The sequence below is a fragment of the Rana temporaria genome, chromosome 4 (genome assembly GCF_905171775.1).
Source record: "Rana temporaria chromosome 4, aRanTem1.1, whole genome shotgun sequence".
NCBI classification, from domain to species: domain Eukaryota; kingdom Metazoa; phylum Chordata; class Amphibia; order Anura; family Ranidae; genus Rana; species Rana temporaria.
In genome coordinates this window covers 64,570,069-64,588,570 of record NC_053492.1, presented here as the reverse complement: position 1 = coordinate 64,588,570, position 18,502 = coordinate 64,570,069, and the positions used below count along the sequence as shown (strand labels likewise).

Here is an 18,502-nt window from a genome sequence, read left to right as displayed (position 1 = left end):
GAGTGAAGACAGACACCTGATAGTAGTAAGTATGAGGGAAAATGTAAGGCACTTCCTCCCATGTAACAGCGCTACCAAGTGGCTACTCAGGCACCCAACATTGTTACAGTGAGAGTGAGTTCCATGTAAGTTCAAATTCACAACCTTCCCTTTGGTGGCCAAGATAAGTACAAGCAGCTTGATAAGTAAAGCGCAGGTTCACGCTGGTCCTACATCTGCTTGCACATACCTTCATTTATATTCTCAACTCAGGAGCCCCAAAACTCATTATGGAAATGACAACATTACCTTGGTGTCTTGTCCCACCCAATCCCTGCCTCTCTATTATAAGCCCATTGAGGGGCCCAGAGCATTCTGGAGGATAATTAAAAGCGTGTGTGGGCACCCATATGTGCCTGCATTTACAATGTCAGTTTCCCTATGCTTTAAAGGGGTTGTAAAGGTAAACATTTTTTTTCCTAAATAGCTTCCTTTACCTTAGTGCAGTCCTCCTTCACTTACCTCATCCTCTGATTTTGCTTTTAAATGTCCTTATTTCTTCTGAGAAATCCTCACTTCCTGTTCTTCTGTCTGTAACTCCACAGAGTAATGCAAGGCTTTCTCCCTGGTGTGAAGTGTCGTGCTGGCCCCCTCCCTTGGACTACAGGAGAGTCAGGACGCTCTCTACATTGCAGATAGAAAAAGGAGCTGTGTGTTTGTGGGCGTCCTGACTCTCCTGTAGTCCAAGGGACTCCAAAGACACGCTGGTAGGTTAATTGGCTTCTGCCTAAAAAATTGCCTAATATATGAATGTGAGTTAGGGACCTTAGATTGTAAGCTCATTGAGGGCAGGGACTGATGTGATCATACATTGTATATGTAAAGCGCTGCATAAATTGACGGCGCTATACAAGTACCTAAAATAATAATAATAATAACAACAACAGGACAGGTTCCACTCAGAACAGGCCTCGCCATGGTCGACCAAAGAAGTTAAGTGCACATGCTCAGCATCATATCCAGAGGTTGTCTTTGGGAAATAGATGTATGAGTGCTGCCAGCATTGCTGCAGAGGTTGAAGGGGGGGGGGGGTCAGCCTGTTAGTGCTCAGACCATACGCCGCACGCTGCATCAAATTGGTCTGCATGGCTGTCATCCCAGAAGGAAGCCTCTTCTAAAGATGATGCACAAGTAAGCCCACAAACAGTTTGCTGAAGACAAGCAGACTAAGGACAAGGATTACTGGAACCATGTCCTTTGGTCTGATGAGACCAAGATAAACGTATTTGGTTCAGATGGTGTAAAGCGTGTGTGGCGGAAACCAGGTGAGGAGTCCAAAGACAAGTGTGTCTTGCCTACAGTCAAGCATAGTGGTGGGAGTGTCATGGTCTGGGGCTGCATGAGTGCTGCCGGCACTGGGGAGCTACAGTTCACTGAGGGAGCCATGAACGCTAGCGGTGCAGTATTAGCCCCCGCTAGCGGCCGATAAAGGGTTAATACCGCCCGCAATGCGCCTCTGCAGAGATGCATTGCGGGTGGTATTGCCGCAGTTTCCCATTGTTTTAAATGGGAAGGATTGGTGAAGGAGCGATATACACGCTGCTCCTCTCATCGCTCCAAAGATGCTGCCAACAGGAGATTTTTTTCTCTCCCGCCAGCGCATCGCCGGGCTTTCACATTGAGTATGCAGTGCAGGAGTTTTTCAGGCAGTATAGCAGTGCTATTTTTAGCGCTGTACCGCCTGAAAAACTTCTCAGTGTGAAAGGGGTCTAAAGGTGATGGACTGGCCAAGCATTTCTCCAGACCTAAACCCTATTGAGCATCTCAGTGTGGGGCATCCTCAAATGGAAGGTGGAGGAGCGCAAGGTCTCTAACATCCACCAGCTCCGTGATGTCATCATGGAGGAGTGGAAGAGGACTCCAGTAACAACCTGTGAAGCTCTGGTGAACTCCATGCCCAAGAGGGTTAAGGCAGTGCTGGAAAATAATGGTGGCCACACAAAATATTCACACTTTGGACCCAATTTGGACATTTTCACTTTTGTACTCACTTTTGTTGCCAGCGGTCTAGACATTAATGGCTGTGTGTTGAGTTATTTTGAGGGGACAGCAAATTTACACTGTTATACAAGCTGTATACTCACTACTTTACATTGTAGCAAAGTGTCATTTCTTCAGTGTTGTCACATGAAAAGATAGAATAAAATATTTACAAAAATGTGAGGGGTGTACTTACTTTTGTGAGATACTGTATGTAAAGCACTGCAAAAACTGAAAGTGCTATATAAGTACTTGTAATCAAATAATAACAAAGAAAACTTTTATATGGCATATACACAGAACACGGTGGTCCAGGTCTCTAGTATTTCCAACAACAGGTGTTGTTGAATGGAGTAGTAAGTACCTACTCTCCAGCATGCAGGACACCCTCGTACAGTTGGGCACACTTGCATAGTAAAAAATAAATAAATGATGCCACATCCCTTACTTTTTATACAGCTTGACTGCTTAACAAGTACAAAAAAATTAAAAGCGCAAGACAGCATCTAGAATTTAAAGCGGTAGTTCACCCCCCCCCCGACACATTTTACCATCGAGACAGGCATTGTAGCGCGAGCTACAGTATGCCTGTCCCGATTTTTTTAACCCCGTACTCACCTTGTAGTCGTCCATCGTAGATTTCGGCTCCCGCGGGGAATGGGCGTGCCTATGGAGAGGGAGGATGATTGACGGCCGGCCCTGGCACGTCACTCTCCCCGAAGACAGCCGGAGTAGGTCTCGGCTCTTCACGGCGCCTGCGCACAGGCTATGCGCACGCGTCGTGAAGACCAAGCCTATTTCGGCTATTTCCAGAGAAGCGTGACGCGCCAGAGCCGGCCGTCAATCATCCTCCGTCTCCATAGGCACGCCCATTCCCCGGTATCTTCGATGGACGACTACAAGGTGAGTACGGGGGTAAAAAAATCGGGACAGGGACTTCCGTTTCCGGGACGGTGGTGTGAGCATGGAGGAGTGAACGCACGCTAGTGAGGAGAGCTCTGAGTCCGTGGTGCGTTGAAGCAGGAGATCGACGGTTCCGGGACCCCTCTACCCCCATCGAAAGTCTGCGGTGAGCAGGGGGGGAGAGTGCAGCACCTGAACGACGGTTCCGATACCCCCATACCCCCATCGAAAGTCGGCGGTGAGCGGGTGGAGAGCGCAGTACCTGACAGAGGCTCCAGACAGCTGATGTCGCGGCGGGGAAAGAGCCAAGGAAGACGCGTAGGAGGTGTTCAAGCCCCCTGCCACTCATACATCACACGCTACATGACGGTGAGGAGGGGGGCTGAGCAGCAGGAGGAAGCCGTCGGAAGCAAGGCCCTGAGGAGGGAATCAATATCTGAAAGTCCCCTCAAAGCTGCAGCTGTAACTGCGATTCAGAATACACTTGTATCTGTATCTGTTTCAGACTTGCCGGTGATAAAAGGACAACAGTTGATTGCTGGTGAGGAGTTGGTAACTGCTTCAGACCCAGTCCTTAGTCCAGCTACCCCGGTGGTCAAAGCGGTGAACAACACAGTTGATTTACGCTACATAGGTGAGACTGAGAGACCCCCAGTGGAGGGGTGGACGGAGGTGGCCTCAGAAGCAACAGCGTGGAATAAAGGTACTTTTGAAACACCTATACTGTTACGGTCTGCTTTGCTGGAAATAGCTGACAATATAGCGGGGGATATGAATAAGGGGTCTAGAGAGTATACAAAGACACCATCTATAGTAGCACTAATGTCTACAACCCCTATATCCCCTGCACCATCCCCACCTCTAAACCAGAGGGAGAAGGGTGCAACAAGTGGTGAAATATTAAGTTCTAAAGAGAGCGAGCATATATCAGAAGAAGTCATGCAGTCTAGCATACAGAATGTACAGAGTATGCCCGATACGGGGGATACATTTGAATCAGAGCTGATACCTGATATGCGCCAGTTAAGCAGGCTTATTCAGGCTCTCCCAACCAGAGACGATATCCAGAAAATGTTAACGCTAATGACGAGTACTTGGAAAGAAGAGTTGGAAGAAGTCCGGATAAAAGTGGGGGTGGGGGAGCAAAAAGTGGGCATATTGGAGGAGCAACAAGTGGTCGTGGACTTCAGATTGGGGGTACTAGAAGAAAAGTGTGAGAAACAGCAACAGCAGCTGGTCAGATTGCAGTTAAATGCTGAAGAGGCAGATAACAGAAGTAGAAGGAATAATGTGCGCATAAAAGGAATACCAGAAAGTTGTGAGGGGGCGGCGTTAAGGGAAGCTGCTTTGGCCATCTTTAATAAAATTCTAAAAAAAAGCTCAGGCTCCCCCCTGGAGCTAGACAGGGTCCATAAGGTCCCAACAACAAGGAATCCAGATCAGACTAACCCTCGTGATGTGTTATGTCGTATACATTTTTATAGAGAAAAAGAAGAAATTCTCAGGGAAGCATGGAAAGAAGGACCGGTGATCTGGGAGGGGGCGAATATACAAATATTTCCGGATTTATGTTGGCAAACTAAAGCTCGACGGCGCTTGTTAAGGCCCCTACTAGAACATATACGCGGTCAAGGAGCCATATACAGATGGGGGTTTCCGTTGGCCGTCAATGTGAAAAAAGAAGGAAGGAACTTTAATCTAAGAGAACCGTCCCAGCTCCCAGCGCTTTTTGAATTTTTGGGGTCAACACCAATAGCAGTCCCTAACTGGTTAGAGCTGCCAGTCACAGCTGAAAGAGAGCCTAGATAAACTGTGGTAAGGGAAGGTTAAAAGGGGTAAGACTGTAGAGGATATGGGGGAGTTCCCCACCCCAATTCTGAAGAGAAAGAGGAGATGGAGAGACTTATGGAAGATGACCCCTCCCAAGGGAAAGTGTATTTTTATGTGTTTTTTTTCTCCCCTTTTTTCATTTTTTTTTTTTTTTTTTTCTTTTTTTTGTGGCACTCTCTCTCTCTCTCTTTGTCTCTACCCGACCCAATTGGGTGGAGGCCTTCTGGAGAGTATTTTTTTTTTTTTGTGGTGATTCTTGAGGTTCATACCCATATCCGACTGTTTTTCTTGTTGAAGGTCTTATTTTTTTTTTGTTTTTTTTCTTTGAGAACACTCGGACTTGGTTTGGGAGGGAAGGTACTATCCCCATGTGGGGAAGGCTATAAGTTAAGAGTGGAATATTTCTGAGTGACGGGGCTTTATTGTCCCGCTCATATGTGTATATATGTGTATAAATTTATAGATGCTCCCTTTGCTCCTCCTCCCTGAGGTGGGTCTATTATGGGCGAAATAGAGCACTAGGGAAATGACAGAGGAAAGATCCAGAACATAGGTGGGCTAGTAGGCCAGCATCTCCAGCCACGCTCTTTTTTTTTTTTTTTTTTTTTTTTTGGGGGGGGGTTAGGGGGGGGGGGTTCGTGAGGGGAGGGGCAGGGAGGGGGGGTTGTCTCAAAAAAAAAAAAGGGGGGGGGGGCGTTTCGAGGAGAACGTTTTTTTGGGGGGGGGGGTTTCACTAAGTCACTAGAGCCCTAGATCCGTTTGATTTAAGGATCAGGGAAGGTATAATATAAGACACACTGAGTCTATAAATAGGGGGAGGGGATGGATGGGATGGGATGGGCAAAGGTATAAGGTGGTTCACTACTAGGGGAGACTAGGGATGTGGGGAAATTGAGAATTGAAGAAGGGGGGGGGGGGTTTTTCCTTTTTTTTTTTTTTTTTTTTGGGTGATAGATAAGAGGGTTAGGGGGGATTAGAGGAGTCACAATAAAAGGCTGACACATTCACATTTACACACTTTGAAACACTAAAGGCCAATAGGCCATGATACTTTTTTGGAATAGGACATAGAGGTGGGAGGGAGGGGCAAGGGGTAAGGGAAGATGGTATAGGGGTAGGTGGGGAGGGTAAGAGTGGGTGAGAGAGTGTTGGGGATAACAGGGGCCTAATAAGAAGACCTAATAGGAAAACGAAGGAAGAAGGAAGAGGCAAGGGTAAGGGAAAGGGGAATAGAACCTTCTTTTTTTTTTTTTTTTTTTTTTCTTTTCCTCTCCCTCTTTTTTTTTTTCTCTTCCTTTCTTGGTGGAGACACAAGAGGGGGGGGCAGACATAAAGAGTTAAGATATTGGTTAGGAGGTTAGGAGAGAGAGAGTGGAGAGGGGGGAGTTCAGAAGTACGTCGGTGGTAACATGTTAATAGGGGTTTAAAAGGTGAAAGAGAAAGAAGACAAAAAAAAAAAAAAAAAGAAATTTTTACCTCTAAATGGTAGACAGTTAGACAGAGATTTATATGTCTAAAGGTGCTTATATAGTATATGTATACAACTGAATATGTCTAAGCGGTAAGGTCTTTATGAGGGGGGGGATATCTCATTTCTCGTGTGCTCGACTAGAATTGGGGGGTGGAGGGGACTGAAAGGGGTAACTCAGGGAAACGCACCCGGACTTATAATAGGGCGTGACTCTCCTCGGTGCTCACACACCTTAGCCCACTAAAGCGCCTCTCCTCCGTGTGGAGGGAAGTCGGAGACGCTTAATTTTTATTTTATTTTTATTTTTTTTCTCTTTTTTTTTTGTTTTTTTTTGTTTTTTTTGTTTTGTGTTTTGTCCTCTCTGGGATCCTAGGGGATCAACCGGATTGAAGGACTAGAGAAAATATATATATTTTTTTTTTTTTTTTTTTTTTTTTTTTCTTTCCTCTCTCTCGTCTTTTCTCCCTCTCTCCTCTCTCGCCCGTCTTTTCTCCCTCTTTTGGGGGGGACTCCCCTATCTTTAGCCCTTTATCTCCTCATTGGGCACCTCTATTAGTTTCCCAAGGAGCCACGTGATTGAGATTCTAAAATGGCTAAGATCAATTTGATGTCTTATAATGTAAAAGGGTTAAACAACCCTGAGAAAAGATCTAAATTGTTAGCAGAATTATGGAGACTAAAGACACAGGTCGTCTTTCTCCAAGAGACTCATTTTAAGAAAAATAAAAACCCAAAACTGGGCAATCATAGATTTCCAATAGTCTATCAGAGTTCCTCATCGACAACAAAGACGAAGGGGGTGGCAATTATGCTATCAAAGACGATTATATGGAAAGAACTAAAGGTAATTCAGGATGAGGAAGGGCGTCTACTTATAGTAAAAGGATACCTAAACGACCAGAAAGTAACTTTGGTTAATGTCTATATGCCTAATGAAGGACAGATTGCAGCGTTGGAGAAATACATTAATGTGATTCAGTTGAATGCAGAAGGAAGAATCATATTGGCAGGGGATTTGAATATGGCCCTAGATCCTATCCTAGATACATCTAAGGGAGCATCACACCTATCATATAGCAAATTAAGTAAAGCAAAGAGTCTGCTACAGAAGATACAGGTGGTAGATAGTTGGAGGACTAGTCATACCCATGAGAGAGACTACACTTTTTTTTCAGCCAAACATAAAACATATTCCCGAATAGACTATATATTTGTATCACAGAATATTTTACAGAATATTGTGGAGGCCTCCATTGGATCATTTACAATTTCTGATCACTCACCGACAAATTGTAAACTGGAATGGGGAGAACCCGTAGCTCGCGAGTGGCACTGGAAAATCAACGAGTCCCTTCTGAAAGACCCAGAATATGAGGAAAAAATAGTTCAGGAAATGGAAGGGTTCTTTTCTGATAATGAGGTGGGAGAGGTGTCGCCTAGCTGTATTTGGGAAACGCATAAATGCTTTATGAGAGGGATTTTAATTTCAATGGGAACACAAAGGAAACGTAGGATAGGGAGACAGATAGAAACATTACTGGGAGAAATTCGTAAATTAGAAAATGTACATAAAAAAACGTTGGCAATTCAGATTGAGGAGAAGTTGAGGCAGACACGAGATGAACTAAATCTGTTACTAACAGACAATGCAAAAGCCTCACTAAAAAGATGTAAACGTGCCTTCTATGAATATGGTAATAAGCCGAGTAGAATGCTAGCGAGGGCATTAAGAGAAACGAGGAACCAAAATCATATAGATGGCATCAAAACAACAGGAGATAGGATAGTGAAATCCTCACAAGAAATTGCAAAAGTATTTAAAAATTATTATACGAAATTATATCAACTAAAAGAAGAGAGGGACACAGGAAAGATGAGTAGGCAGGAGGAGAAGATAAAGGAATATATAGAGAAGGTGGGAATGCCGAAATTAGCAGAGGAAATTGGGAGAGATATGGAAGGGCCGATTACGGCTGAGGAATTCACAAATACTCTTAAATTGCTAAAAACAGGTAAAGCCCCCGGCCCCGACGGGTTTACCCTCTTTTACTATCGGACCTATGCAGAAAAACTGATGCCAAGATTTCTAAAAGCATACAACGCGATAAGAGAAGGACAGGGGATACCGGATGAAGCCCTTATGGCACATATAGCGGTTATACCCAAGGAGGGAAAAGATTTAACACTATGTTCCAATTATCGCCCTATATCGTTATTAAACGTTGACTTGAAGATCTTTACAAAAATTCTAGCAAATAGAATATTACCACATATCCCTGATTTGATACACCAAGATCAGGTGGGATTTACCCCAGGAAGGGAAGGCAGGGAAAATACGATGCGGGTGATTAACGCGATCCATCTCTCCCAGGTATCTAAGAAAGCACTAGTTCTGGTATCCACCGACGCTGAAAAAGCATTTGATAGGGTCGACTGGAAATTCTTAAAAGCAATTATAAAATATATCGGCTTGGGGGAGGGGATGCAAAGATGGGTTATGAGCCTATATTCACAGCCGAAAGCTAGAATAAAGATAAACGAGACTATGTCGGAACCCTTTGAGATACGGAATGGGACGCGGCAAGGCTGTCCCCTGTCACCAATTATTTTTATTTTGACACTTGAACCCTTTTTGAGGACGATAAGGTTGAATACCGATATCAGAGGTATCTGTGTAAAGGGAGGAGTATACAAGTTAGCTGCTTTTGCGGATGATTTGATGTTTTCTCTTACGGAACCTATTTTATCTCTTCCCCCATTGCTGGCTGAGATTGCTGAATATGGCGCGCTCTCAAATTTTAAAGTAAACTATGACAAGTCGGAGGCAATGGGGGTGGAGATGAATGTGGTACAACAACGACAATTAGCCGCCTCTTTTCCATTTAAATGGACAAATTCTCATATTGGATATCTGGGGACTAAAATCCCGAAGAAACTAAATAGAATCTTAGAGCTAAATTTAGCACCGTTGACAAGGCAAATAAAACGTGATTTACAGAAATGGGATAAGGAGGTTTTTACCTGGTTTGGCAGGGTCAATATTATAAAGATGAATGCAATGCCTAGGATATTATATTTATTACAGACACTCCCTACCAGTATACCTCAAGGGTTCCTGAAAGAGATTAGAATGAAGTTTGCGGGATTTATATGGGCAGGGAAACCAGCCAGAGTCAGAAGAGATATCTTAACTTTACCTAAAGAAAAAGGGGGCATAGGTTTTCCAGACCCACTCGCATACTATGAGGCTGTACATTTGTCAAGAGTCCTTGATTGGTGTGTTACTCCGAAGATCAAACCATGGATCCTCTTAGAACAGGCAATGATAGAAATACCGTTGGAAGGTCTAATTTGGCTTTCTAAATCCATTCTACCACAATCAGTTAAAAAGCATCCAACAATAGGGACGACAATCAATGTGGTGAAAAAAGTATTTAGAAAATCAAATGATGAAACAGAAGCAAATCCTCTGACTCCGGTCCTGGGAAACCCGGCATTTATGCCAGGTGTAAACGACCCAGGGTTCGAGAATTTAAAAAGACAAGGCAAAACTAGATTGATTCACTTTCAGAAGGAAAATCGGGTAATGACATGGGAGGAAATTGAAAGTGAATTAGCAGAGGTTCTAGAACCATTCAGGCGAAGACAGCTAAGGGGTTTCCTGCGATCAATACAGAGCCAGACAACAGTGAGGACGAGTTTGTCGGAATTTGAGAAATTGTGTCTCAAGGGAGAGGCGGTGAGACATTCGTTATCAATATTTTACTCCCTGTTAAATGAACTTAAAGCTCCACAAGAAATAGGCTTTATACATGCTTGGGAGAGAGACCTAGGGGTAACTTTTACAGAGAACCAGAAGGGAAAAATTTTTGAGTTTAATCATAAAGCCTCTCTAGCATCCAAATATCAGGAGGGAGGATATAAGATCCTGAGTAGGTGGTATAAGACCCCGGAAGTTTTAAACCAAATTTTTCCACAAGCGTCAAATCTTTGTTGGCGATGTCTAAAAGAAGAAGGAACTCTGATACATATTTTTTGGAACTGTGAAGGAGTGAAAGAATTCTGGAGGATGGTGTCTGAGGAAATAGAAGAGATAACTGAAATGTCTCTTGGAGAGAATCCAGCGGTCTACCTGTTGTTAGACATCCCTATATCAGTAGTTAAGTATAAAAAATCTTTGGTAAGACATTTACTAATAACAGCTAGAGCTTGCATTCCAGCTTTATGGAAGAGCACGTGTTCACCAAGTAGACCTCAATGGCATGAAAAAATCAGGGAAATCCAATGTATGGAAAATCTCACGATGGCTCTGAGGGAACAGGAGGGGAAGTATAGGGAGATATGGGCTCCCTATGATAGTTATAGGGAACGAGGGGAGTAGGGGGGGGGGAGAGGGAGGAACTGAAATTATTGTGTTTTTTTTTTTGTTTTTTGTTTTTTTTCTTTTTTTTTTTTTTTTTTTTTTTTTTTTTTTTTGTTTTTTTTGTTTTTTTTGCCCGGGCTCGGGAAGGTTTTTGGACAAGGGGTCCGGACGTTGGGGTGGGTGAGGGGGAGATTGGGTTTCTCAATTCCTTAAACAGAGAGAGGACAGGTTAAATGTCCCGGGGGAATAGGAAATAAGAAGAGCGAGGAATTATTTTTGATTTATATGGTAGTATATGTGTTAGAAGCAGTGAAGCTTAGAGATAGGTCAGGAACAAGTATAACGTATAGTGGTTTGATTGTTGGCTTTTGTTTTCTGATATGATAACATCCCTGTTCTTGTGGAATTGTGAAATGAGGAAAAATGAAAAATAAAGAATTTATAAAAAATCGGGACAGACATACTGTAGCTCGCGCTACAATGCCTGATTTTAAGGTGAAAGAAAAAAAATTTTTTTTTTTTTCGTCGTTAGGGTGAACCCCCGCTTTAAGGGCAATTGTCCCCATTGTGTACAAGTGACAGGTGAACTTTTGGTATCATTGATCAGATAACCACAGGCTGTACTTTTATTTTATGCCCTTTAAAGACCTACAAGTATAGAATATTTCTGTTTTTACAAATGTAAAGCCATCAATAGTGACTTTACCTACCGTACATTGAGACTTACCTTCTTGTTGCAATAATCCAAGTACTGTTCTAGAAGCCATCTCCTCCTCCTCTCTATGTCTTGGCTGGTTTGGCCATCTATGTAGCGCTCTATGGTTTTCTGTAGTGGTTCAGCCACACGTTCCGTCCACCTCTTATGCTGAATCTCCTTCCTGCGCAGATCAGCGCTCTCTGCCTGTTTCACATACTCATCCAGACACTAGCACACAATACAAAATGTATATAAATAAACTCTAGTCTTTCATTTTATTTCAATACAAGGAGCCAATTAAATCTCTAAATGTACCCAGTGATGGTCTCCCCTCCTTTCCTGGCAATGCCAGAGGAGGTAAAAGACAGCCCCCCAATAAATGATATCTGTGCCCAATCCTTCCATTACATCATAGTGACTAATGGCGCAGCCTATATGCAATAGAGCTGGGGTAGGCAACCAGTAGCCCTCCAGCTGTTGTGGAACTACATTTCCCATGAGACATTGCAAGGCTGGCAGTTACAATTACTCCCAGAGGCATGATGAGACTTGTAGTTCTGCAACAGCTGGAGGGCCCCAGGTTGCCTATCCCTGTAGTAGAGCATGGGATTTTGCTATTGCATTGTGGGAGCTGAGCCTTATTTTTTTCCTGGTTCAGATCCACTGCACTGTGCTATTTTATCTGCTTCAGGACCGCCCCACGCATATATACTGTGGTAGGGCGGCCCTTCAGAGCAAAATTATTATTATTATTTAGGTACTTATATAGCGTCGTCAATTTACGCAGCGCTTAAATCACGTGCCTGTATGTGATTTCTTTCATTGGGTCAGGGGCACGTATGTGCGCCGCTGGCAACCGGCTCCCACTGTGTTTGGACACAGCAGGAGGCAATCACCGGGTCCGGCGGACCCTCCGATCGTTCCTGAGGCAGGCAGAACGGCGGTCTGCCTATATAGGCAGATCACCATTCTTTCAGAGGGGAAGATGGAGATCTTGTGTTTCTACTAAGCAAGAACACCAATCTCTGTCTTCCTCCAGTCAAAGCACCCCCCACAGTTAGCAAGCACTCCAAGGAAACACTCTTAACCCTTTGATCGCCCCTGATGTTAACCACTTCCCTGCCAGTGTCATTAGTACAGGGACGGTGCTTTTTTTTTTCCAGCACTGGTCACTGCATTATTTTCACTGGTCCCCAAAAAGTGTCACTTTGCGTCAGATTTGTCCACAGCTAAAAAATCGCTTATCCACGTCATTACTAGTTAAAAAAAAAAAAAAAGATCCATAAATCTATCCCGAAGTTTGTAGATGGTATAACTTTTGTGCAAACCAATCCATTTACTCTTTTTGGACCAAAAATATGTAGCAGAATACATATTGGCCTAAATTGATGAATACATTCGATTTTTTTTTTATTGGATGTGTTTTATAGCAGAGTAAATTTTTTATTTATTTTTTCAAATTGTCGACATTTTTTTTGTTTATAGCGCAAAAGATAAAAGAGGTAATCAAATACCACCAAAAGAAAGCTCTATTTGTGAGAAAAAGGACATCAACACAGCGTCATGGGCACAGCGTCGCACAACCGCGCAATTGTCAGTTAAAATAACGCAGTGCCAGATCGCGAAAAATGGCCTGGTCATGAAGGGGAGTAAACCTTCCGGAGCTGAAGTGGTTAAAGAGGAAAGAGTGTCCAGACAGGGTTGTTTTTTATTTATTTATTTTTTTATCATGGCTTAATACTGGACTTAAAGGAGTTGTAAAGGAAAAAAATGTTTTGCCTAAAATTAATGGACCTGATCCACAAAAACCGGCCGTAACTTAACTTTTGCCATTTAAGTTACACCGCCGCAAAATCTCTACCTAAGTGCCCGATCCACAAAGCACTTACCTAGAAATTTTCAGCGGTGTAACTTAAATCCGTCCGGTGCAAGGCGTGCCTAATCTAATGGGGCGAGTCCCATTTAAATTAGGCGCGCTCCCGCGCCGGACGTACTGTGCATGCTCCCGACGTTATTTTCCCGACGTACTTTGCGCGGATTTACGTTGCGCCGGGTTTTGAGAATCGCGACGGGCGGGAAAAAAAAATGACAGCGACGCGGGATAGAAGGGTATACTTTTACAAGGTGTAAACAGTTTACACTTTGTAAAAGCAGCCCTAATTTTGCGACGGCAAACTAACACTTACGGAGAAAAAACGAAGCGAAAAAGCTTTGTGGATCTCCGTAAGTGCTAATTTGCATACCCGACGCTGGATTTCGACGAGAAATGCCCCCAGCAGCGGCCGCGGTACTGCATCCTAAGATCTGACAGTGTAAGTCCCTTACACATGTCGGATCTTCTGCCTATCTATGAGAAACTGATTCTGTGGATCAGTTCCATAGATAGAAACAGGGATACGACGGCGTATCAGTAGATACGCCGGCGTATCCCTTTTGTGGATCAGGCCCTATGTCTGCAAGGTAGACAGACAGAATAGTGTAATGATTATGTTAAAAAACAAGTAAATATCTATTAAATTCCTTCATCTATATCACCTCTGGCGTTCTAGTTTCTGTTCTCTCATTCACTTCCTGGTTTGCATCGCTCGTTCATGTAAGAACTACATTTCCCAGTATGCATTGCGGCACGCCCAGTAATTCACACCTGCTTGAAGTCTCTAACGCGTAGAGAGCGTCCTGCCACACAGATGTAGTTCTCAGGAGGGGGTGAGCACATTACTGACCACCGCAGTAAAGCCTCCCTTCACGGTGGTGAGTAACAATCAGACAAGCAGGAAGTGAACAGAACAGAGAAGAAATAGAGCAACTTTTGAGCAAAAACAAACAATGAGGAAGTGAAAAGAGGAATGTCTGCAGGTAAAGGATGCTTATTATGAAAAAAATGTTTTCTTTACAACCCCTTTAATAAAGTATCTACAGACACGGGATGCCAGGTAAGAAAAGAGGTGGCCGTCTTGCGCACTGCAGCAGAAGAGGTGGTGGTGGGGGGGGGGGGAAGGGGTGCAAGACCTATAACCTGTAGTGCTAAAGGGGTTCAGAGCTCAAGTGGTGTACTTTTACCTTTTTTCTTAGGTACTAAAGGACCATGTCCCGTCACGGCACTTATGCTAAATGATGTTTGAAGGCATAAATGTAGATCGTCATCATACTAGAACACATGAAAAACCTGACTTCGAGGTACAGCTCTATTTATATGTATAATCATCTTTTTGACATGTCCGACAAGTGCGCCTGAGCTTTTTCTTGCCATTTTCCCAGCATGCACCACACACTCGGAACTACCTTTGAATGTTTTGCTCTGTGGTCACATGGTTTTCTTTAGAAATGGAACTATGGCTTTATTTCCTGCCATTCTAGATATAAGTTACCTGGTTATAGTGATTTTCTGCATCCAACACACACTGCGTCTTTGCACTGATCTTCTCATGTTCTGCATCCATTATCAACTAAAACAATGGGGGGAAAAATCAGTTTGCCAAAATACATTTTTAAAAAGAGACAACAGAGGAATTTAATAGCAGAAGACCTGCTGGCTTATTCAGTATGGCAACAGAAACCACAAGGATTAGGTTCCAAATGCAGTAAACTAGAGCAACCAATCACATGAAAGAAGATTAATTCTTTTTTTTCTTCATTATTTTTACAAACAATCAGGATGCAAAGAACATACTGAACAAGTCCAGTATAGGTAAAATAGATGAATTCTGATTTCAGCAGTCTGCCATATTGCTGCTACAAATACCTTTCCACAGGGCCGATCCTAGGTAGGGTGCACAGGGTGCATTGCACCCAGGCACCTGCATAGGTGGGGGCGCCGAACATCTAAAAAACCCTCTAACAGAAGCCCTCTCTGTGTCCATAACAGAGGCTCCCCCTCCAGGTCCCAATAAAGTACTCTGCTTCTCTTCCTGTATTTTGTTTATTTTTAAGAGATCATGTAAGGATCCCAGGTTAATTAAGACTTTGTGGGGGAGCATATCTGTGGTTGAGTCATTGCCATAGAAACATTTGTAAAGGGGAGGAGTTAGTAAAATGATGACGCCCATGTGGGGGCGCCAGAAATATTTCTGCACCCAGGCGCCTGTGACCCTAGGATCGGCCCTGCCTTTCCATCTGTTACCCTGATGCTGTGCTGGGGCGGTGAATACCATTATGTGCCCAAAAGTGGTACTCCAGGATTTGCAGCACTTTAAAAAAATCTGCTGGCCTATAAGGGTTTAAGTCCAGCAAGGTGCATGCCACTTCACAGACGTCTTTTTTATTTACCATTTTCACTTTTACTAAGTGCTGGGAGTACAGCTATCAGTATACTCCCGGCGCTCCAACACTGGATCTTTAGATCTCTGATACAGCAGCAGAAATGTTTGCAGCTGTTCTGCCCGCCCCTTCTCTCCTCTTAGCCAATCATGGAAGGCTTTGCATTATGTGAACCCATACGCAAAATACAAAGTATTCTGTGAAAAGAGAGAGGAGGGGAGGCAGGTAGTGTGACTGCTGTGCAGTAGAAGACCTATCTCTTGTCAGAACACTGGGAATATTGGGCCAAATCCTCAAAAGGGATACGCAGGCGGAACTGCTGTTCCGCCTGCGTATCCCTGTGCCTATCTTTGGAACTGATCCTCAGAAGCAGTTTTCCAAAGATAGGCAGAAGATCTGACATCTGTAATAGACTTACACTGTCAGATCTTAGGATGCAGTACCGCATCCGCCGCTGGGGGCATTTCGCATTGAAATGCCGCTTTGCGTATGCAAATGAGGACTTACGGAGATCCACAAAGCTTTTCAGCTTTGTTTTTTCTGCGTAAGTTTACGTTTGCATACGTAAAATTAGGGATGCTTTTACAAAGTGTAAACTGTTTACACCTTGTAAAAACAGACCTTTTTTTCGATCGCCGCGATTTTTTTTAAATTTTGAATTTTTTTTTTTCGGCGCGTAACTTTTTTTTTACCCGACGCAACTTTATTGTCCCGTCGCAATCCACAAAGCCCGACGTAACGTAATTTCGCACGCTGCCCGTCGGGAAAATGACGTCACGAGCATGCGCAGTACGGCTAGCGCGGGAGCGCGCCTCATTTAAATTGTCATCGCCCCCTGCAGAAGAGAACCGCCTTGCGCCGGAGACATTTAAGTTACACGGCCGAAAATTTCTAGGTAAGTGCTTTGTGGATCGGGCACTTAGGTAGAAATTTTCCGCCAGTGTAACTTAAATGGTAAAAATTACGTTACGCCTGCTGGCTGAGGATTTGGCCCATAGAGTTGAGTAAAAACCGAATTAGTAGATTGATAAATTCAGAAAGTGCAGTGGCGTCTCCAGCTTTCAAATTTAGGGGGGCACATGAGGGGACAGTGACAAAAGTAGGGGGCTAACTATAAAATACAATTTTATATATATATATATATATATATATATATATATATATATATATATATATATCCTGGGGCCCTTTACTTCTGTTGTGGGGCCCTTTATTACAATCCTGCAACGAGACCCATTCACATGTTTTGCAGTGAACCCCCTTCCTACTGTATTGGGGCCCCCTAGGATGGCAGAAAACAAGAGTTATGTCACCAGCACACCAGGTAAATCTAAGGGTCCAGAGCAGTGGGAGAACTACTAGGGTTGCTAAGGTTGCACTTGTGTCCACTCGGCGGCGACCCAAGCAAGATGCGGGACACCCACTATGTAAACAAAACAAAAAAAAGTGTTTTAATTGGGGGGGCACAGCATAATGTTGGGAGGGGTCAGGGCCCCCTCTGGCCCCCCCTTACTGACGCTATTGAGAAAGTGGCATATCTTTTTGGCCTTAACCCTCTATCAGTGCTAATTTTGTCGACTAAAACATTTTAGTCGACTAAATGAATACTATTTTAGTCTACTAAAATACAACTAAAACTAAAACAATTGAGATGACTAAAATACGACTAAAACTTAAATGGTATTTTAGTCAAAAGATTAAAATGGGACTAAAACTAAAATGCCATTTTAGTCAAAAGACTAATACTAAAATTAAATTGAAATATGACATTAACACTGGTCTGTAGTGCATGTTAATACCTCAATACCATAAATAATAACATTTGATTTTTCACTCCAGCAGAAAATGTAGAGAAATGTTAACTAATGCATTGCAATTTAATTACACTCATTCGATTTTAGACAACTAAAATGTACTGGAGATTTAGTCAACTAAATACGACTTAAACTAAAACAATTGCAGAAGGCTAAAATGAGACTAAATTGCCATTTTAGTCCTAAGGCTAAGACTAAAACAAAATCAAAATTTGCTGTCAAAATTAACACTGCCCCCTATAGGTCAGCAGATTTTTAAAAGTGCTGCAATTCCTGGAGTTCTGTTTTAGGTGCCAGTAAAAGTGTTTATAAGACTTTTCTTTTTTTACTAGAGAAGCCTATCCTACCCACACCTAACAACTGTACTTTCATTTCACCATCAGCTCATCCCCCACAGGTATTACCTTTTGTATCACCTGACCCTTAGATTGTAAGCTCTAATGAGCAGGGCCCTCTGATTCCCCCTGTATTGAATTGTAGGGTTGTCCCGATACCGATACTAGTATCGGTATCGGGACCGATTCCGAGTATTTGCGCATTTGCGTCCAATCCCGAGCAAGGGGGAGTGTCTATACGCAGCACGGCGCGAATCACTACAGCTATTCAAATGAAAGCTGTAATGTTGGGGGGGGACATGGCTGCATATGGGGGACATGGATTGGCTGCATATGGGGGGGACATGGCTGGATATGGGGGGGGGGACATGGCTGCATATGGGGGGACATGGCTGGATATGGGGGGGGCATGGATTGGCTGCATATGGGGGGGACATGGCTGGATATGGGGGGGGGGACATGGCTGCATATGGGGGGACATGGCTGCATATGGGGGGGACACGGCTACATATGGGGGGACATGGCTGGATATGGTGGGGACATGGCCGTATTTGGGGGGGACATGGCTGCATATGGGGGGGACATGGCTGCATATGGGGGGGACATGGCTGCATATGGGGGGGACGACATGGCTGCATATGGGGGGACATGGCTGCATATGGGGGGGACATGGCTGCATATGGGGGGGACATGGCTGCATATGGGGGGACATGGCTGCATATGGGGGGGACATGGCTGGATATGGGGGGGGACATGGCTGGATATGGGGGGGGACATGGCTGGATATGGGGGGGACATGGCTGCATATGGGGG

At 43.8% G+C, this 18,502-nt stretch overlaps 1 protein-coding gene across 1 annotated transcript in view; it reads right to left on the bottom strand.

Moving 5' to 3' along the window:
* FAM228B (family with sequence similarity 228 member B) overlaps positions 1-18,502 on the bottom strand; it is a 59,525-nt gene that overhangs the window by 18,203 nt on the left and 22,820 nt on the right. Inside the window, exons 4-5 of the mRNA XM_040348503.1 lie at positions 14,652-14,729; positions 11,314-11,511 (exon numbers count right to left, since the gene is read on the bottom strand). Of these exons, the coding sequence (XP_040204437.1) occupies positions 11,314-11,511; positions 14,652-14,729 (276 nt within the window). The remainder of the gene's footprint in view (positions 1-11,313; positions 11,512-14,651; positions 14,730-18,502) is intronic.